The sequence below is a fragment of the Xyrauchen texanus genome, chromosome 28 (genome assembly GCF_025860055.1).
Source record: "Xyrauchen texanus isolate HMW12.3.18 chromosome 28, RBS_HiC_50CHRs, whole genome shotgun sequence".
Taxonomy (NCBI): Eukaryota; Metazoa; Chordata; class Actinopteri; order Cypriniformes; family Catostomidae; genus Xyrauchen; species Xyrauchen texanus.
Window position 1 is genome coordinate 33,440,589 of NC_068303.1, and position 23,324 is coordinate 33,463,912.

Genomic DNA, 23,324 nt, shown 5'->3' on the forward strand with positions numbered 1-23,324 from the left:
TTCAAGAATGGGTTGATGGCTGATATAGATGGACAAACAGCTCTTAAAGGAACATTTCACCCCAAAATGAAAATGAGATGTTAGGAATGACAATCTCAGCCACTGTTCACGTTCATTGTTTGGAACATTGTTTACAATGAAAGCGAATGGTGACTGAGGCTGTCAATTGGCCGAACATCGCCTTTCGCATTCCACAGAGGAAAGTCAATGAGTGAGTTAATGAGACATAAAGGCGCCGTTATTTCTTGCAATTACATCTCAAAATTGTGACAAGGGGACTTGACGTGTGACCATAATCCATCTTTGATTCTGTCCGCAGCAGTTATGAAACATCGTTTCATTTGATGAACCAATGAGCGCATGTGATCACCCCAGAAGTGCGCAAATGGCTGCCAAGGAGACACTCAGATACTGAGAGCAACAGCCGGGACAGTTGCACCATCTGCCTTTTCTGCTTTCATGAACATTCATGATATTTCAAACTAAAAATGCTGAAACAGACTCGATAAAGAGCTGCTCGGACTCCTTTCTGTACAGGATAAACGCGACAAAAAAATTAAATAAAAAAAAAAAATAAAGAACTGAACGAAATTACAATCTCAACTAGTAAACAAGATATTCGCCAAAACTCTGATATAAAATGAAGCTACCAGACATTGCGCATCTAAAACTTATAAAGGAAATGGGCAGTCACGCACAATCACACAGGCAGGTTACGCTGTCACATTTACAGAAATGAGACACATTTTTTTTTTCAACAAAATTAAAAATCTTTTTTAGGACAATGAACAAACATAAGTTCAGTCAGTAGAATGTAACCCCCGAAGATATAAGCATATGGCTTAAATATTTGTAAAACTTTGGATGAAGGTTATTTGTCCTATTGAATCGGTTGTGTGACAGTTGCGTGGTGCACCTGGATGTGTCTGTATGGCGTTGATTGTGTAAAGTCCTTCAAAGGATACCATAATCTGGCCCAGTTATTGTTTTACATAGATTCTTCTTCAAAATCCCCCCAACATCATCAAAAAAAGATTACATTTCCTTTTCAAACTATAGGTGCCCAGTCAGTGTAAACATCACAATCATTCTACCATCACGCAATACTGACAATACATACAGAAAACAGCATCCAGTCGACATGAGACAAAACGGCCACATGGGAGAAATGACATGAGGGCGGCTCACACCGAGGGTCTCCTGGGGGGACACAGAATGGGAGCAAACAAGGATTCATAGTGCAATGAAAGCCAGAGGAGGCTCTTCCAAAGAGGACAGCAGTCTCTGAAAAATTCAGTCATCCTATTTGGGAGTTCGTCTCATAATGATAAAAAGGGCAGGGAAGCTCATGTGGCAGGACATGGAAATGCGAGGACAAAACAGATCTATCTCTGGCTTATTCCTGAGCCTAATTTTGATTGTAAGTAAAAAAAGAAGAAAAAATAAAAGGTGTGTCCACATGTGCATGGGTAAACATTGAGATGTGCATAATCTTCTCTCTGCATGTGAGCGCGCATGTGTAAACATGTACTGGTTCTATGCAAAACTAAAGGATAGACACATGTCTGCGCAGGCAGTTGGGATTGGGTGGATGTGTCTGTTCGAAGGATGGGGGGGTGGGGGTTACGATCGAAAACAGCAACTAGAGTCGATCTGCAGGGTACATTCAACCATCCAGCAGAGGAGAATGGCAAACGGGGCTCTTGGTCTCTGGCTTTATCCCTTCTTTATCCCGCGTGTCAGGGTCTCCTCAGATCTGTCAGAAGAACCAGTAGTAGATGTGATGTAGAATGATGTACCATATGTAGCCTGAGGCGAAGGCAAACGTTTGCACAAAAAACAGCCAAACGTTGTCAAGGGTCATATTTCGGGAAGCGATCTCCTTTTGGCCATCTTGTGGAGGGAAAGTTCCTGGGAAAAAAAACATATATATATATTTTTTATATAAAAGCGAGACAAGCAAAAAAAAAAGTAGGGAGAGAGTCAACCAGAGTTATTAATGTTAACAAAAAACAAAACAAAAAAAAACTAAAATGTTAAATGAAACCTAAATGTACAAAACTGATACTTTTGATAGTAGTTTGCGTTCCCTCACAATAAGTTTTGCATTCTCTCGCAATACATTTTGCGTTCCCCTGCAATAAATTTTGCATACACCCGCAATAGTTTGCGTTCCCTCACAATAAGTTTTGCATACACTCGCAAAAGTTTGCGTTCCCTCGCAATACGTTTGGTATGCACTCGCAATAGTTTGCGTTCCCTCGCAATACGTTTTGTATGCACTTGCAATAGTTTGCTTTCCCTCGCAATACATTTTGCGTTCCCTCGCAATAAGTTTTGCATACACTCGCAAAAGTTTGCGTTCCCTCGCAATACGTTTTGCATACACTCGCAATAGTTTGCGTTCCCTCGCAATACGTTTTGCATGCCCTCGCAATACGTTTTGTATGAACTTGCAATAGTATGCTTTCCCTCGCAATAGTTTGCTTTCCCTCACAAAATATTTAGCATTTCCTTTCAATAAGTTTTGCATGCACTCGCAACAGTTTGCGTTCCCTTGCAATACATTTTTAGTTCCCTTGCAATAAGGTTTGCTTTCCCTTGCAATAATGTTTGTGTGCACCCACAATAGTTTGTATTCCTTCCTGGTTACAATTCTCAAGTAATCTGCCCCGTAATGGTAATACTACAGGAAAATGAAAACTGGTAATACAAATCATAATTTCTGGTTATTATGGTTTCACTACCAGTACCATAGTATTTGTTGTAAAACCGTAGTAACCAGAATAATTATCATGGTTAATCTGTATTAAAACCATGGTTACTTAACTTTTCATAGTTACTACAATATTACTATAGTAAAAACATGATATCTGCCAACAAACAAAACATGGTTAGCCGACAACAATCATGGTTACAATATTACTATAGAAAAAACTATGTTTTCTGCAGTCCACAATATTACTATGGTAAAACCATAGTTAAAATATGGTATTTGTATAGTAAAACCATAATAATCACAAAATAATAATTTTTATTACCACAGTTTTTGTTTTCCTGTATGCATTATGGTTTCACTATGAATATCATAGTTAAAATATGGTTAAAGCAGTAAAACCATAGTAAATGTATCGAGAGGGAACACAAAACTATTGCGAGGGCACTCAAAACCATTTCAGAAAAGAAATTCCTGCCGTGTCCTCTAAGGGGCTCTGAATGAACTAACAATGATTTACAGCATTTATTAAATTTGTTTCATTTTAAATGATCAAAATACTATTGTTCATTGCTTGCTTATGTTAGTTAAATCATTAACTAATGGTAATGCAAAACCGTACGCAACATTTAATATAAACAAATGTATTCGTATATTTTACTGCTGTCAGTTGATTAAATGTTTTAATTGTGATTAATTGCATAATTTGTCATAGTTAGTTGCGATTAATCGCAGATTTAGAAAGTGCTGAAATTTTACTCTCTCTCTCTCTCTCTATATATATATTTTCCTGTCAAAATGCACTTATTTGCTTCTTAGGAAAGAAATCAAAACAATATGTAACAATATAATGCTTTATTAACATTTTCCAGACAAACCATTTCACAATATAGATAGAAATGCACTAAAATAGCACCAATTAAAGTAACATTAAATGTTTCCCAAAGTATAAGTGAAAGTTTGAAAATCATTTATTAAATTCTCATCCTCCACAATGTTAATTAGCCATCAGACTGTGGCTATCCACTTTGCTGCAGCAAGCGTGAAGCCGGTTCATGATTCGCATCAGGGTGTTAGAGCTTTGAACTCCACATGAAAAGCGCTGCAGTCAACCACAGCTTCTGTGGTAATTAAACTGCACCTTACAGAGGCAGCAAAGTACATGATTTATCCCATCTGAACATTAAGAGGTCCTCTCCCCATTATTTGATCTCTGACAACATGTGGTGTGTGCATCAGCGTAATGACTGCAGGCTGACATATCGCAAAGGTTCTGCCCTGCTCCGACTAGTGCTTATGTTGGTTTATGCTTTATTAATGGTACATGTGTTAATCACAATTAAGAAAATGTAATGTATTAACAATTACAATTAATCGCATGTGTTAACACGTTAACTTCGGCAGTTCTAGTATATTTAGAAATTTACATTATCAACTTAAAATTTTATGTATTTAACCATATTTCAGTCATGACAACTCTGAATGATTTTAGGGTGTTAACATGAATATGACATGTTGACAGGATTTGGTCTTGGTAGACTAGATCTGCTATGCTGCAGCAGAGCATGTACGAAGACTTGCTACTGCTAGAATATACACAGACGTGCTGGGAGCATGTAGGACTTGCTGCCGCTGCACAATTAGATGCACAATAAATTCCCTTGAAGCAGAACTAGTCAGGTGGTGCTGGGGAGGATGAGGGTTTTAGCAGGCTGCAGTGAAACGGTTTATCTGCTTACAACTGAGAAATGTGAATGTTTAAAAAAAATTTTTTTTTAAAGTACGCAAGTTGACAGGCTAACAAATAACATGTCAAAGAACATATCGGCTTGGGCCATGGAGTGTGCAATCTGATTGGCAAACAAATGACATGTTTAAAGGACCCATCAGCTTGTGCCATTTACAATGTCATGACGGAACTAATAACCCCCAAACTAAACTAAAACAAAAAAAAATCGGAGTGAGACGAAACTAAGTGAACAAAAACAAAGCCAAATTTAAAGGAAAAATTGAAAATAGGACGCACTTTATATTAGGTGTCTTTAACTACTATGTAAATAAGCATTTGATTCGGCATACTCATTATGTACATAAGTGTTGTTGCATGTAATTACACACTTAATCGAACCCCCTAACCCTATCCTCACCCCAATCCTAAACCTAACCCCCAACCCTAACCCTACACCTACTCATAAACTACCCATACCCTGACCTAAGTAGCAGCAAAAATTAAACTTTTGAGAATGTAGCTACACATTAAGTAAATTTTATTGTATTGTTTTTCATGTTAGTACATAGTAAAGACACCTAATATAAAGTAGGACTGTAAAATAATATAGAAATATAAACTAAATTAAAAATGTAAAACTATAATAATGTTGGTGTCAACATGTTTGAATTTAATGATGAATATTTACAGCATATATACACAAGTAACAAAATTAAACGGTTAATACAAGTACCTGTCTTGTAGAAGTGAGCCAGAAGTTTCTCCTTTTCCACGAATCGCTGATACAGCCAATCTGTAAGCGCTTCTGGCTCTAATGGGACGTCCTTTATAGGGTATGTCCTAAAAAAAAATTGAAAATTAGAACTTTCATAGAATTCAGAAACATTCTAAAGCAGAATTATAAAATGTACAATTCCTGCTCTGAAAGTGGACTTGTATGTAAAGCTTAATAAAATAACGATTGAATGAAAATATATAGTAACTGATTCTAAAAGCAATAAAAAGGCACCGAGGCTAATCTATAAAGAAAATGTATTCATTCTGCTCCATGTCATGCCTAACAACGTTTTCACAATATAGGAAAACATTTTGTACATACTGCTTATAGTATAACAGCTAACCTGTTCAAACACTTTTTCAACTGGTTACTTTGTACCATTGTGTCCTAACCAGACACGATGCAATGAGTTTCCAAGCAATTTGTATGTCAAAACTGGGCGTGATAATATTGTGTGGCATCATTAAAGCTAATCAGAACATATTTAATGTTTAGTGTACAGTTATGAGTAGTATTTTGTACCATTGAGATTTTAGTGGTCAGGGCTGCCCAGCAAGATGCTGCAAAAACAGAAACCAACCCATCGACAGAATATTCCATCACTCGACATGGTTGGTTAGGCCAAAAACCCAGATTAATATGGAAGCTATAGCTTTTAAATCGCATGATGCTTTATCACGCTCCGTAAACGACGCAATGTAAGCAATAAAGCACTCTATGCAAGTGCAAGTTAAAATGCGGCTTGCACTATTCACCATTCCTGATTTTGCCCTCTTATTCTGTCCTCATGAAAATGGCAAAAAAAAAAAAAAAAAAAAGCAGCAGAAACGAGAGTCTTGCCCACCCAATCATACATTAGGCATACTAATATTTTAAATAAATAAAACTCTATTTTTCTATGATTTGAGCATTGATTAAAAACTATTTGAAGGCAGGCTGTGTGTTGCAAAGTTTGAGGGTGGGCTGTAGACCGCCCGAACCAATCACAAAATAGCACCTGACATTTGTAGTATTTTTCTATTTTTGTCATTGGCTGAAAGCAACAACATGACTACACTCAAGAGGAGACTTCACTCTACTGCAAACTAGTCTTGTAATTTATGTTGGGACAGGGAAGGCGTGTACTCATTCCCTCGTAAGTACAGCCATATGACATGGTTTAATTTGCTCCAAAGCACTTTAAAATAGAAAATTCAAATTTGTTGCATGCACCCCATAAACGAGGGAAGCCTAATTTAAAGATGCATGCGAGTCGCTCTGCGCTACCCTGTCACCGGAGCTAGCATATTGAGGGAAGCTCGGTTGACTCGCGCTCACGGACGGACATAGCAGAGAGCAACTTTAGGTTTCAATCACTCCACACACAATCGTGTCCCACATGAAAAGCATATTTAGTACTTATAAAGAGAGATGATATCATAAGGTTACTGCATTGCCTGACTGAAATGTGTATGGACATGGCCAAAATAAATGTGCATCTTAAAAATATATACATCGATGTTTACATGTTGCATCGATGACATTGCACCAGTGGTTATTTTTTCAATGCATCAATCCAGATCGATGAATCGTTACACCCCTAATGTATTGTTTCATGTACCGGATCAAGAACTTCAAGGAGAGAGGTTCAACTGCAGTGAAGAAAGCTTCAGGACGTCCCAGAGTGTCCAGCAAGCACCAGGACCGTCTCCTCCTGAGGAGTCAGCTACGGAATCGTGTCACCTCCAGTACAGAGCTTGCTCAATATTGGCAGCAGGTTGGTGAGAGTGAATCTGCACACACAGTGAGGCAAAGACTTTTGGACAATGGCCTGGTGTCAAGAAGGGCAGCAAAGAAGCCACTTCTCTCCAAGAAAAACATCAAGGACAGACTGAAATTCTGCAGGAAGTACAAGGATTGGACAGTAGAAGACTTGTGCAAAGTTATTTTCTCTGATGAAGCCCCCTTCATACTGTTTGGGACATCTGGAAAATGTATAGTCCGGAGAAGAAAAGGTGAATGCTACAATGAGTCCTGTGTTGTGCCAACAGTGAAGCATCCTGAGACCATGCGTGTGTGGGGTTGCTTTTCATCCAAGGGAGTGGGCTCCCTCACAATTCTGCCCAAAAGCACTACCATGAGTAAAGAATGATATCAAAACGGCCTACAAGAGCAACTTCTCCCAACGATCCAGGAGCAATTTGGCAATGATCCGTGCATTTTCCATCATGATGGAGCACCATGTAACATGGCAAGAGTGATAATGAAATGGCTCTGAGATAATTACATTGAAATTTTGGATCCGTGGCCAGGCATCTCCCCGGATCTTAATCCCATAGAGAACCTCAAAAGGCGAGTGGACAAGCATAAGCCCACAAATTGTGATCAAATCCGAGCACTAATAAGTCAAGAATGGATTCAGTCAGGATTTGGCCCTGAAGCTGATATCCAGCATGCCAGAGCGAATTGCAGAGGTTATGAAGAACATAGGTCAACACTGTAAATATTGACTGTGATAGGGCGGGCCGGGTTGTGATTATACACACCCGGTCCCTTATCAGGCTAATTAAGCCTCAGAGAGGAATAAAGGCAGATTGCGGATGGTGGTGCGACGAGAGAGATCGTTTACGGACATGTCCGTCATGTGTGTGTGCGTGAGCCCGGCCGCCTGGAAGCGGAGGAACGGCCACCGACCGCGAGGGGAGAAGGGGCTCCTAACCATCAGGGCCGCTGCCAGGGGCGGAGAAGTCGTCTACTGGCCGCTGAAACGCGGCGGGGTCTGAGACCGCCGAGCGGGGAGGGGCTCGCTGCAGACCGCCTGGAGCAGGAGAACCACTGCCAGGGGCGGGGGAGACCCCATCTGTTCCCCGAGAATGCGGCGTGGCGTTCCGTCAGCCAGGGGCTGGAGGACTACCTCCGATCCACCCGGAGAGGCGCGGCTGTCGTCCGTTAGAGGGTGGAGGAGTGGCCGAGGAACAAGCTACTGCGTATCGGAGAACTGGCGAGTAAGTGTTTTTTTTCCCTTCATCTCTCTCTCCTCTCTCTCTCACTGCTGATCCGTGTTGGCCTTTTCCCTCTCGTTTACATTTTACAGTGTTTTTTTGGGGGGTACTACACTGCTACAGGAAGTACCCCCCCATTTTTTAAATTTCTGTTTCCTTCCCCTTGTCCCCTACCTCATCCATGTAGACGGGGATGACCTGCCGGCAGACAGGGCTTAGGGCACGCCCTCCCCCAGGGAAGGGGGGTGTACGTCAAGCCGGGGGGCTCCCCTGCCTGAGAGAACGAGGGAGGATTGTGACCGGGTGGAGGGCGGGGCCGGGTCGTGAATATACACACCCGGATCCTTATCAGGCTAATTAAGCCTCCGAGAGGGATAAAGGCTGATTGCGGACGGTGATGCGACGAGAGAGAGAGATCGTCTTTTGTTTAAGTTAATCATTAAAATATTGTTTATATCACCAGGCCGGTTCTCGCCGCCTCCTTTCCATTGAACTGCTTTACATTGACACTCTGCATATATTGAATGTTTTTGCCAATAAAAGCCTTTAAAACTCATGAAATGCTTATCATTGTTTTCCAGTATACCATAGAAACATGTGTAAAAAATAATCTACAAATACTGAAGCAGCAAACTTTGCAAAACACAAAATTCATGTCACTGCAAATACTTTTGGCCACATCTGTACATGGTTAACTCAGTAACTACAAGACTGAAACTGTGAAAAATGGCTTGAATTATTATGAAGTGGATTTTGTAGTAACTGCATATTTAGTTCATATTCTGTATTTTTCTCTGAAACTCAGCATGCGGGCCAAACCCGTCTGTCACAAGACAGATCATCATCATTTATTCTGAAATCATTAACAATTATTTTATTGTATTGACAGCTATCGTAAGAAATAAAAATAAATCATCCATGCGATTATCTAGTGCAGTGCATAAAATCGTTCAGATACGGGTCAGGAGTTTCAGTTAATGTTCACATCAACCATCAGAATGGGCACGTGGGGTAGATATTTATTAAAATGAAAATATTACAAGAAGTCTTTATAATATCATGCTTACTATTTTCACACAGGCGGTCCCTCACATAGGTATCATCAAATTTGGATGTTCTTGGCAGCAAAAACTTTGAAAACCCCTCGACTAAGAGACCGATTTCAGTCATAACTAAATTTTGCTTTTTCCCTTTGTAGCGCAGGATTATTGCCAATTACATTTCCATTTAACCAATTAATAAAAGAAAAATAATAATAATTTGATATTGTACTGTATCATTACTTCTTTAAGCAGTGCCCATCTGTTTAAATGTTAAATTCTTAATCTTTTATGTTATTGATCTTTCCATCTTATATATTTCCTTCCACTCCATCCTTGTATTCATGGAGACTTTGATTTGTCTTTGTAATTTGCAATTCTATTTACCCCGAAAGTGTATTGTTGTAATTTATTTCTTAATAATGGAGGTAGTATTCAAATAATAAGGTTGTCAGGGCCCACTTCAATCTTATGATAATGTGTATGAGTTTAATTTCTGTATTTAGGGGGCCAAGCAGCAAAGTTGCAGGAACCTTATTGTAATTGTACAGACTTTCTTCTTTGTCCAAAAAAATAATAATAAAAAAAAAAAAAAAAGGAAAAAGGAACATTGAGGCCACATGCAAAATTCCATAAATCTGGCTAGAGCTATAACAAGAAATAGCTATTTATAAAAAAAAAAAAACTAGAAATATATAGATAAAACAGGCTGTTTTACCATTTGTCCACCAGAGGGAGCCACACGACAAGAAATGTCTTCAAAGACAGACAGTTATATTCTGCCATTTAGCCACTCCTTGTAAATCAGATACATTTTTAAATTAACAGCTTTTTTTTTTTTTTTTGCACAACAGGGAAAAACGTGGGTGATGTTTTTATTTTCTACTTATTTTTATTAGGCTACTATTTATCATTGTATATAAAACAGGGCTTGACATTAATGCTTGACTGGACAAGCAGCCAGTATAAATTGTCACTAACACTAACACACACATATATCTATCTAATAATATATATATCTCTATATATATACACACACACACACACACACACACACACACACACACACACACACTAGGGCTGTCGATTTAACGTGTTAATTCAGAGCGATCAATTTGACTAAAAATAACGGGCTAAAAAACCCCCACCTGTTTACTCCAGAGGGCAGTAAGTGAAACTTCAGCTGCGTGGCAATGCGCAGTTTATATTGTCAAGAAAAACACCCTTGAACAACAGAACAACACACAAATGCATTACTTTCTTGCTTTCTAAACATAAATGCCAAAAAAGAAACAGTTTTCTCTAGAAACTCGTCAGTCAATTATTGTTTTGGAGGAATGAAGGCTATACAATGCTTGAATCTGAAGATTTCATACAAAGGTGTACACTACAATCTTCAAAGACAAAGGACAACTGTCTCTAACAAGGACAGGAAGAGATGTGGAAGGCCAGATGTACAACTAAACAAGAGGAGAAGTACATCAGAGTCTCTAGTTTGAGAAATAGACACCTCACATGTCCTCAGCTGACAGCTTCATTGAATTCTACCCGCTCAACACCAGTTTCATGTACAACAGTAAAGAGAAGACTCAGGGATGCAGGACTTATGGGAAGAAATGCAAAGAAAAAGCCACTTTTGAAACAGAAAAACAAAAAGAAAAGGTTAGAGTGGGTAAAGAAAGCGACATTGGACAACAGATAATTGGAAAAGATTGTTAAGGATCTTAACCCCATTGAGCTTTTGTGGGATCACTACAACTGTAGTAGTTAGACTGTAAGGTGCGTGAGAAGTGCCCGACAAGACAGTCACATCTATGGCAAGTGCTACAGGAAGTGTGGGGTGAAATGTCACCTGAGTATCTGAACAAACTGACAGCTTGAATGCCAAGGATCTGCAAAGATGTCATTGCTGCACATGGAGGATTTTTTGATACGGACACTTTGAAGTAGTTTAAGAAGTTCTGATTTTTTTTTTCAAATTGTAATTTTTCACGTTATTAATGTCCTGACTTTACATTGTGATCAGTTGAATGACACTTTGGTGAATAAAAGTACCAATTTTTATCCATAAGTGCAAAATCTGAACATTATTCCAAACTTTAGGCCACCAGTGTATTTAATGTTGTTTTTCCTGCTGTCTTTACACTTGAACTTGATTATTTAAATTCCACCATACGAAGACAAATTACCATATAAAAATACTTTATCCATCAATGGTATTTCACTCACGGACATTTCATATAGACGTGTCCTATCTGCATTAAAAACGGATAATAATCATTTAATTCATTATTCATACTATAATGATGAACATAAGTTTGTTATATGCATGCTCAAGGAGTGTGAAACACATGTGGGTCAGTTGTTCAGACCAGTGTCTGATATGGTCTACTTTTAAAATGTCATGTGAACAACCTAACAAAAACCAAAAAATCAGATTTTAGCCAAACAAATCAGATTTGGGCCACATTCAGCTGCAGTGTGCATGTAGCCTTAGAACATCAGTGCTACAGCTTCTCTCGCAGCAGTCCGCGGCTCAATGGACATGTGTGGAGTTGAGTATATTTATATAGTTGCAGAGATAACAATGTTTAAACATTCCATGCATCTTAATTCAGCTCATTTTTAACATGCTTCGTGATATAAAACCGCTCGTCAATGTCATTTGAAATGACCAATCAAATCAAAGGCGGCGGGACTCAAGTATCGAGAGGAGAAGCGCACGGCTTGATGCAAAGCAAGTTGTTCATCAGTCAGTGTCATGTACGATGTAGTGAAACGATATGTCTTTGTTTCTTTCAACATATCCTCTGATGTTAATTCTTTTTTTTCTCCATGCTCGACTTTGGAGAGTGAGCATTTTGCCCTGCTCCATTTGAAATTTTACTGCAATTTGTTTGTTTTGGTCATCTTGCCATATGTGCTTGGCCCCCGACAATAGTCACTTGCATCTATATTTCAATATATTATTTATATAGGAAATAATATAAAATATAGGTATACTGGGCCATATGGTCTTCACAATTATGCCCACAGATCCCTTTCACAGAACAATTATACTTTAGGCTTATTTAGTGTGTATAGTTTTAAATACAATTTTAAAAAATGAATCCGTACCTTTTAGGCAGATTCTCTTCAGACATAAAGTACTTTGATTAGACTAGATCATGTTATAAAAAAAATACAAAATCAAATTAAATAGATGAAAGCTTTTTTAGGCAGTCTAATGGGCCCTGAAGAAAATAGATGAGCTTGAAGTACAAATGATCCTGATGATCAGTCTTCATCAGATCTCCATCAGTTAGTGTGGTGAATTGGAGAGCTCAGCTCTTTACACTTCTGAGCCGCGAAGAGTGTGACGGCTCAGCGTTTGTGCTGATGAGATGCTCAGACTGATGACACCACTTTCTGCTGAAACATTGCCTAACATCATACTGTGCTGAGATGTACAAACACACCACTGACTGCAAAAGCCTCTTACAAACAAGCAAATACTTCTGAGAGTACGTGACTGACAAAATATTACAACATTTTAAAATGACAATTTCCTGACTGATCTGACTTCTGCTTTTTCTCTTTTGTTGAAGAAACACAGTAAGCTTCCCTTTTCGATTGTACCAATACACCTACAAATAACTACCAAATTCAGAAACACATATATTGATGTACTTGGCCATATGAAACACCAATGATACAGTATCACTAATGATAATGGGAGACCGGGAGCAACTGTCATATTTTTTAGCTTTTTAGTAGTGCAGTCAGTCGATTAAAAATCAATTCACGATTAATCGAAGATTTTGAAAGTGCTGAAATTTGACACTATATACACATTTTCTTGTCAAAATGCATTTATTTCCATCTTAGAAAAAAAAAGAAGATATATATTTAACAATACAATGCTTTATTAACATGTTCCGATCAAAGCCTTTCACAAGAAATTTATTAAAAGAGCACCAATTCGAGTAACATTATACATTTCCCAAAGTGTAAGTGGGAGAAAGAACTAGTTTCCCCATAGGTCCCATATTTATTGCAAAGGGCATTAAATCACTTAAAATTTCATCCTCCGCAATATTAATCTGCCGGTAGACTGTGACTATCCACTTTGTTACAGCAATCGTGAAGCTGCGTTCATGAGTCGCGTCAGAGCGCAAATCTTTGAAATCGCCATGAAGAGCTTCTAGACAAAAATGTCTCTTTCTGCGTTTTGGTGATAGTTAAGACTTGACTTGCTTCTGTGTTAATTAAAACGTGCCTTGCAAGTCCCATCTGGGTGTGTTTTGTACATTAAATAGCGGCGAGCTCCTTTCTCCATAATTTTATCACTGACAGGGAAGCGCTGTCAGGGATTCTTTTATTTACTGAGATAACAACCTCCGCAGCTCTATCATAGGAGAGTATCACGACATTACCGCCCATAGAATGTCTATGGGACCGCCCTGTTATGCATTTTATGCTAAGCTTGCAGGCTCTTCTTGGTAGAAGGGCTCTGGTGCGTCTGTTTGTGGTGTGTGCGTCAGTATAATGACTCTGGACGGACACAATACAAAGGTTCCGCCATTCACACAAGTGTTTATGCCGTATTAATGGTAAATGCGTTAATCGCGATTTAGAAAAATTAACGCATTACACGTTTTAAATTAATCAATGCGTTCACGCATTAATTCTGACAGCTCTACCTTTTAGCAATCTTTTGGTATAAGAAACCTATTTGTGCCAAAATAATTAGCACCATTAGCATACAAACACTGACAAAGACTTGAATCTTGATAATAATATTGAATTTAAAACCCGGTTATGACATTTGTAACGGTGTTATTTTTGTAAATACACCTCAACAGGGTGACCTCGAAGAGAAGCAGATTGACACTTTTTAACAAGCCTACATAAATAATTGGACATGAAATATTGATTTGAGCTCAAATTGTTTTATCCTGTGAGAAGATGCCGCAAAATGGTATGATAAATATGAAATCGGTTGCCTGGGACTAGTGTTGTCACGGTACCAAAATTTCAGTAGTTAATACTGATACCAGATACCACAGCAAAAATATGCTAATGTGCTATTGAACACACAAATTTTATATTTTTTTTATAATTTAATAAAGCATGTTATTAAAATAATTAAAGTTTAAATTTAATCATCAAAATGGTATTTAAACAATTCTTAAAACTTTTAAAATGTGAAAATTGAACTTTTCAACATGTCATGGTAACTGTTTTGCCAAACATTTATTCAACAGCTGTCTAGTGATATTTTCATTAATTATTATTATTAAAGTAAATATTACATTTTACTATACAGTTGTAATAGATTTGTATTCAATTTCTTCCATTTCAAGCATCTAGCTTTTATTTTGAATCATGCTTTTATTATGACGAGTGATTTTTGCCGGAAGCTTCACTTTTCCGGATAAACAGTTCGCCACATCCAGCGAGATCATTGAAGACTTTTAAGCCACTACTGAAATCTCATCTCTTTACACTGGCTATTGAGTCTGACAAATGAAATGTTGGACACAGTTTTGAAGTGTTTGTATTTTAGATGACTGGTGTTTGTATATGTGGTAATTTTGAAATGTTATGTTTTAAATGTATTACTTTGAAGCACTTTGGTCAACTCTGTTGTTTTAAATGTGATTTAAATAAAGCTGAGATGAGATTAAAGCGCAAATTAGTTTAAATGCGCTGCGTGGATCATAATAAGTGCTCTGTCATGTGATACAACGTGAATGATTTGAAGTGGTCAGATTTATTGAAAGCACGACGCTCGTCCACAGTAAGTTTGCAGCCTTTAGCGGTTTAATAAATCACACAAGGACAGATTTTAAATTTGATAAATTGTTCATTTCAGTGTAAAAGGAGTAACAGAGCACATGTTCAAAATAAGCCTGCGAGCATTTTAAAGCTGTTGTGTGTCAGTCATGCTGCACACTGGTACCAGACAGAGTCGGTGCTCTGTAATACAGAAACAATGTATACTTTTTTATTCCTAGCACAGAAACTGATTTTGTGTAGAAGTGCACACTTATTTATTATGGTTGACACATGTCCCGGGTAAAATAAGCATGGGAGCGGACTTATAGCATGGAGAATGGAGACTTCACTCGTAAGTGGTGAGCCAGGTGTGGGAGGGATACGGCCAAGTTGCATCACTCTTCGCATCGCCCGAAAACACTCACTCACTGTCATCTGAATCAGCGTTGAAAGCAGCCAGAGGAAATAATTACGACAAATTAAACTTCAGTATTCAATTTGTTTTATATCTGTTTGTCTAGAGTCTAATAATGTATTGGCAATGTACTCTGATCTTGTCAATAAAGCTTGATATACAGTAAATTGATTCTGACTTACTTGATCTTGTTATATAAAAAAAAAAGAGAGAAAAAAAGTTGAATGTACCTGCATGCTCTCCCGGCAGAAACTGACATGACTGTCGGTGTGGATGATACATGGAAATGGCAGATCAACAATGCTTGTTGTCATTTTGTACTTGAACACACTATCACAGTTTATGCGGTAAATATAATAAATATAATTAATAGAGAAATGCTCCATGATTATGAGTGGTTTCATTTAAACAAGGAGTCAAGGATTGAAGGTGACGATCTGTGTTTTTTAACCCGTGTCTTGGACGGGATGTGACATGCAGCACGCAAACGGTAATGCACCACCTCAAGGCAGATGACAGAATAGACAGTCTTTTCTTTATCTGCTGGCATGATTACTGAATGCATGTGCTAAAATTTAAATAAACTTAACCGATCAAATTCACATAAATCATCAATTATTCATTGACATTCCTTATCCATGATAATTCAAATAATGATAAATATTATTTTTAATCATAATATCAGATATTCAGTATGAAATATACTGCATTATTGCGGCAGACGAGTAAAACATTGATTAAACGATACAAAATGTGGCTTTAGAAGGCAATATATCATATTTAATCCCATATCACTGAACAAACCTACAGCCGACAACATGGAGTTTGTCAATGTACTCAAAGGATGTGTTCTTGCATTCTGCAGCTCTTAAAAACATGAATGTACATTAAGCTTGAAATGCTCTGATGGAAGGAAAATACATTCTTTTATTACAGAATTTACATAAGGGTGTGGAGACATGATTAATTGTAATTTAATTAATTACACAAAATTAATGCATTTATTAAGGCAGCCCTAATGTAATGCAAAAGTCTATGTGGTACCTAGATCTTCAACCAGACAGAGAAATGAAATAAATTTTCATTTCATAGTCTAAATATTCAAGACACATTAGTGATATAATTGCCCCCTGGTCTCCTCTACTATGTTGTTCTACTGAACAGCACAAACAAAACTCCAATGTCCACGTAGGCTACATATTCATGCATTTATTTGTCCGAGTTACTGCATTCGATATCTGAGATGATGGTAACGCTGATAGTTACGTAGATATGTACAAAGCTGTTGAATCATCAATAAACTGTACAACTATCTCTACATCTTATTTTTCTTTCGACTTGTTTATCTTCACCTTTTCCACATACCACACACAAATCAATAGGTGTGAAGTAATAAGACCCTAGGGGACAAATTCCACGAATCCAGAAAATGGCTACCAATAACACAGGATCAGAGCCCTGTGAACACAAGTCACCTGAGATACAAGGAAGCATCTATGGGTCAGATCTATGCAACAGATCACGTTTTCACCATTAGAGGAGCATATGGCACCATAAAGATCACTACACACTAGACTTGCCACGATGCCATCATTTTCATACCGGTGCATATCCACGTTCAAAACCAGTTATACCGGTAATACCATTAGTTGGAAACTCTGGTGTTATGGTGTAATATTCGTAGCTCAGTGGCCTACACCATAATACAAGGCAGCTTGATATCAATCTTTGAATTTAAGGTATTATTTATTTCAAATAATTGAATAATAGTTGAAAAATAAAATATGATAACTAAAAATAAAATGCAATCAGATTAAACGGTGTTATTCAACAAACCTCAACCAACACCCCAAACAGCAAACACAGGCTATGTACAAAACGAACATGCCGAACAATATTTACAGTAATCGTGAACTTCACTTCATTCTGTGGCGTTTCACAAATTTGCTGGTTGCGCAAATATTTTTTGCCACGTTTGCCAGCAGCGGGTAACGCGGCTCGTTGGCTTTCCACAGGAGATGTCACTCTTTTAGGGTAATAATACATTTGTTCATTCCGATAATGGTCTTGGCACCCAACGTGCCCTTGAGCTAAAACAACGCAAGATGCAACAATCAAAATGCAGGTTTAGAGACGCGATTTGAAGTTGTCAACTGTCAAAGAGGTCCAACTAGAACATAATTACATTGAAAAACAGGACACAAATACGTGGATTAAACAGCCACAACAAACAGACCTAATGGAAAAGGATACGACTAGTAAGAAAAAAAATAAAAATTACAAAAAAAAAAAAAATCTCTCAACGTTTCCTTCTAATAAACGCTACCGTTCCCAAAATAACGAATCAATGGCTCAAGCAGGCTATTTCTTTCCTTTAATGGTTTTCTTCCCTGTAATGAATATACCTTTTCTGTTTCCCGAAAAGCGACCTCCGTTTATAATTGGGCTCATCGGTTTATAGTATATGAATAACAAGCAAAAATGGTATCACTAAAAATAAATTTGGCCTTTTAGGGCCACTCTCTTTGTACATGCCAATTATGCTTTTTATTATTATTTTTATATAGAAAAGACTTTACATGAATGTAGTGTATTTCTATTTCTTTTATTATAATTTCTTTAAGTGCTGCAGATTTTCCTCACAGTCCTCATTTGAGTCTCTCGCCATCTTCTGTCATGAATGTGTTTTTCAGGTACAGTTTGGGTGCATGCGAGTAGCTAAAATATGGGGCAAACTGCATCCCACCTCGCACAGTTGTTGCCGTCAACTAAAAGTAACATCTTCTGAAAGTGCGTGTTCAGTCATTTTGATATGTCGATAAGGAACAACTGGCTTTCAATGCGTTCATTTCGATTTTTGGAGTCACACTTGTTAGGTGACTATGTAGGCAATTCTATTCATTTGGCTGTTGTCATTAAGTAAGTTTCTTTCATAGATTACCCATTTTACCAGTATAAAATTTTGCACCGGTGTCATCCTATGTACAGCGTATAACCAGTAACACCGTATACTGCGACAAGCCTACTACACACACTTTCTAATGTCACGTTCCTGATGCATCATCCTATTTTTAAAAATGTCCACACGTTGGCAAAACAGTTTTTTGTTATATGTAGGCCTATGTTCTATAGGGCAGGTCAGGGAATGGCTGACTTAGGCCTGAAATACTGTATAAAAAGTAGCTATAATGTACGATTATGCATAAATAACAATAATGTGTTTTATAATGTGTGAGAAAAATAGTGTGCATTATTTAATAAAGACAACACGTTATTAAATTATTTACCTTACGCAAAATTAAATAATTGCCATTTTTATCATTGTTGTACTAAAGCCAAAAGAAATGACTAAAATATAAGGCCAATCCTGGATTAAACTATGTTTCTTAATGTGCACCATATTGAGGCGATCACTTTACAAATTAAGTTCTTACACTACAAAACATGGACCTAGCCATTATTTCATTATTTCAAAGACAATTTAGTTAATTAAAAATTGTGAACTTAAAAGCTAACATGGTGGATTGTGACGTGTTCCCTAGAAAAACCTTGAGATTTCCTTGAAATGAACCATCTTCTACAAACCAATTAAAGCTCTCAGTTAACTCCCCTTGCTGCTGCCCTTTTCCAATTTTTTAGATTGTGATAATGATGACCTTAGTTATCTGTGCCTAAAAGCATGAATTTTTATCTTACGTATGGCTGCAAAATGGATATGTACTGAATCTATGGCCAAATGTGACAGTGGTTGAAATGAAACGATCTTCTCACTGCTCACAATTCCTTCAGAAATTAGATTTAGACCACTTCTACCATGCAGCGTGATTTTTAAAGTTAAGTTCGTTTTAGCCATTGTAAGAACAAATTCTGCTGTCTGGGTGCACATTTTGCCGATGTCCACACGTATACATTTTCGTTTAAAAACGCATCTTTCGCTCTATATTTTGGCCTTCCGCCAACACTGTTGTTGACATTGAAAACGCACTCTCAAGTGGATACATTAAAAATGGTGTGTGGACAGGGAAAACGGAGAAATCTGAAAACGATGACGTATTTGTTGTCATGTGACACATTCATGTGATCCATTCAACCAAAATAATCCATATGGCAGCCCATGTTGTAGCGTGCGGTCTACTTGATAGCCTTGAAATAGTGCTACTTTGTACAACCTTCACATAGTAATCCTTCAAAGGCGACGGAAAGCTTCATCGGAAGTGCTGTCCGGCGATGGAACACGAAGACAACTACATTTCAGATGCTTAAACATAAATCAATAATAAAATATCAGCTTGGTAGTTTTTTTTATTTTTTATCCAAAACAACATTTTCTTTTTAGATGACTATGATTAAGTGATTTGATCATTAAATCATCACTCCATTATAAATAAGTATTGATAGAAAAACCTGATGGCATTAACAACAGTACCTAATGGAGCTTATCGGATGCTCAATTCCACACAATACAAGCTCTTATTTATTTCTACCACATGGCAGCATTTTGCACAACCGCGATAGAAACTCTACTTTCTACAGGCCCACCCCAAACATTACTGAGTCCACACTAAATAGTGTACATATGCAAACCATGGTGTTATATTACAAAGGATAAAGATCAACGCATTGTTTGAAAATATAGGAGCTCATTGTATTTGATCTGACAGATGGCCATAAAAACCCATTAATGTGGCAGGAAAAACAAGTGCTCGCAGAGGAAGTCTGTCAGTCAGAATTTGAATCAGACTCAAGTTTGTGACGAAGGATCCATCTTCTCCTCGACTCACTGTGCCTTCAGCCCTCCTCTCACCAGACAATGTTAAAAGACAAAGTGTGAAAAGGGCAAGAGTGCCCCTTTAGCAGAGACATTTGTTAGATTTCAGGTTTTATGGTGTTTTTTGTCCTTTTTCGAGCTTCACAGAACAGTCACTAGTTCCTTACATTGTTGCAAATCCACAGAAGTCAGTCATTTATATGAGTTTCACATTAGGGTGAGTAAATAATGACAGAAGTTTTATTTTTGAGTGAACTTTTTTTATGTGACACCAAATAAACTTGCTTTATATAATTTACTTTTCTTGTGAAACTTCATTTACTTGACACTTATGTTTCTTGTTTGGCAATTGAGGCTGTTCTACGGCAGATGTGGATATAAAACTGCAGCCAGTGAGCTGATGAGCAAATAAACTGTGAGGTGCTCATAAATCACAGCACTTTTCCCTAAACACTGACAGGATCAGCACACAGAAAGCAGAACAACAGACAGACTGTGCAGAGTGAAGAAAAAAACAATGTCACTGTGTGAAAGGAAGGCATTTTGCTGGAATGATGTGACCAATGCTTCATTTCTAAATGAAGGAGTCTAAAAATAAGGACAGTTGCCGGTTCTGACAGTTTTGGGAGTGTGCTTGAGTAGTGACAATTCTGGCTAGTTGGTGCATGGAACCAAAAACAAAAATGAAAAAACAAGTGTGCGTGTTTATCGGGTAGAACAGGTGCGCTGACATAGCGTTACTACACTGGTGGCGAGTTTCCCAATAAGCTGCATAAAGGCAAATTAATTTGTAACTACGAACCAGTTTTTCTCTTTTTTAAATACCAAAACGGTGTGATATTCATGACTTTCCGTTCCATTAACGGTTATTGAGAGAACAATTTTCTGTCGATGCAGACGGAACACTACTATAATACTCCTGAGTGTTCTAAGTGTTTCCTGCAGCGATGTTCGGTGGCAGTACTGCCCCTTTACTGAATATACAGCGTGAAAAACAGCTCATCTGTTGCGGTCCAATTCTCAAACGACAAATTTTGCATTCTGTTTCGCAATGAAACACCCCAGCGTTATATCTTTAAAGGATCCTTTGTTAAAGTAAGGAAGCAGGTTATGAAAACGAACATTTCACAAATAAGCAATTCTCTGTGCGGTCAGCGCCGCGTCTACGAGTTGCGTGAAGTGACCGTGGAAGAGATGGCATCTTCTCCCGGCTGATGCACACTCTGGCGTGGGGATGCTCATCACTCGTGTGCATTTGCTGCAGCTAGATTATAACGTGATGGCTCATGATGTAGTGAATCATAATATACTGTTGTGGCAGGGCGGAGGGCGGGGCCGGGTCGTGATCATACACACCCGGTCCCGTATTAGGCTAATCAAGCCTCTGAGGTACAAAGGTCGACTGCAGAGGGACGTGCGGCCCCACCCCCCTCCGCTCCACAACTGTATGTCATGCTCACGGTGTGTGTCTTATTGTGTCAAAAATTGCCGATACGTAGCTCTATTAAGAACAGAAACTATGTTAAAGATGGATCAAAGTGAACATAAAAGTGAGAGCGTGTCTAAGCCCCATTATACAGAACAAAATACATTTTTGATTAATCTTTTTTTTGGCTTGTTTTCCAAAATTCCTATTACTATACTACTGTTGAAAGTAAATTTATAATTCGCTAGCGATCTAGTCTGTTTGATTGACAGGTGGTGTATGTGTGTGTACTGAAAATGCTTGCGCTAATGCGCACCTGAACGGTCAAATACACCCCTGCTAGAAGTGTATGGTAATGAATTCAAGAATTGAGTGGGATGGTGGGAGGCCTGGGTAGCTCAGTCAGTATTGATGCTGACTACCACTCCTAGAGTCATGAGTTTGTATCCAGAGTATGCTGAGTGACTCCAGCTAGGTCTCCTTAGCAATCAAATTGGCCCTGTTGCTAGGGAGAGTAGAGTCACATGGGGTAACATTTTCGCGGTCGCGATTAGTGGTTCTCACTCTCAATGGGGCGCGTGGTAAGTTGTGCGTGGATCGCAGAGAGTAGCATGAGTCTCCACGTGCTGTGAGTCTCCGCAGTGTCACGCACAGCGAGACACGTGATAAGATGTGCAGACTGGTCGTCACAGAAGCGGAGGAAACTGAGACTTGTCCTCTGCCACCAGGATTGAGGTGAGTAACCGCACCACCACAAGCACCTAGCATGTAGTGGCATCTGGGCTTATAAATACTAAGTTGTTCTGTTTGTGTGCAGCTGTGTTGTGTTCGGTTATCTGTTTTACTTTTAGATAAACAAAACAAGTTTTCACTTGAACGCCCTAATGTCACGAGGGGGCCCTATCATGAACGAGCATAGGAGATCAACGCTCTGTCAGTTTCACTAAATAATACATTAGATTTTGGTTTGTTTTGCACCAAAACGTATCATATACTTTTCATTACAATCATGAGTCTCATGAAATAATTTATTAGACTTCTGAATTATACTTTTGCATTTTTTTTTAAGCTTGAAGAGGTGATCTCCATGAACTGCCATTGTATGACATCACAGAGCACAAACTTTTTTCACAATTTCTCCCTTTGTGTCATAGGGTTTTAACAACACGGGGGAAAGTAAACAATGACTGAATTTCCATTTTTGTGAGAACTAATCCTTTAAGCTCTGGGTTCAGAAATAGAATCATTTTCTAATCTCTTTTCTTACATGTGTAACACTTTCCATTTCATTATTTTTATCATATCTTGTACTCACATGACTTCTCTGAGACAGATCATAACAGTGCGGAGGCCTGCCTCTATGAATCAGTGCATTTGAGTTCTCAGTTGATTAGTTAATCGCTACGGAGTGCATTCAAATGCATCGGTTATGCTTAAGCAGACAACACATAACACTGTGTCCAAACCAGGCACGATGTAACACATTTCCAGACAAGTATTTTGGAAATCCACAATGAAAGCAACACCTGCAGTGCAACAAATATAGTCACAGCCAATAAGAATATATTTGATGCTTAATAGAGCACAACAGTGGCCGTCCACTTATTCAGCCATCTGGGTTGTAGAAGTATTTTTCCCACTCAATTTTCCCCACAGACTTTTCATAAAAAAGTTGTAAGCCATGAACCAAACAACTCCAAGGTAAATCACA

General features: G+C 38.2%; 1 protein-coding gene across 1 annotated transcript in view; it reads right to left on the reverse strand.

Moving 5' to 3' along the window:
- Window positions 1-824: 824 nt before the first annotated feature.
- The window catches only part of LOC127622025 (acyl-CoA:lysophosphatidylglycerol acyltransferase 1-like), a 59,541-nt gene continuing 37,041 nt past the window's right edge, over window positions 825-23,324 (reverse strand). Inside the window, 2 exon segments of the mRNA XM_052095889.1 lie at window positions 825-1,911; window positions 5,179-5,285. Of these exon segments, the coding sequence (XP_051951849.1) occupies window positions 1,760-1,911; window positions 5,179-5,285 (259 nt within the window). The 3' untranslated portion in view covers window positions 825-1,759.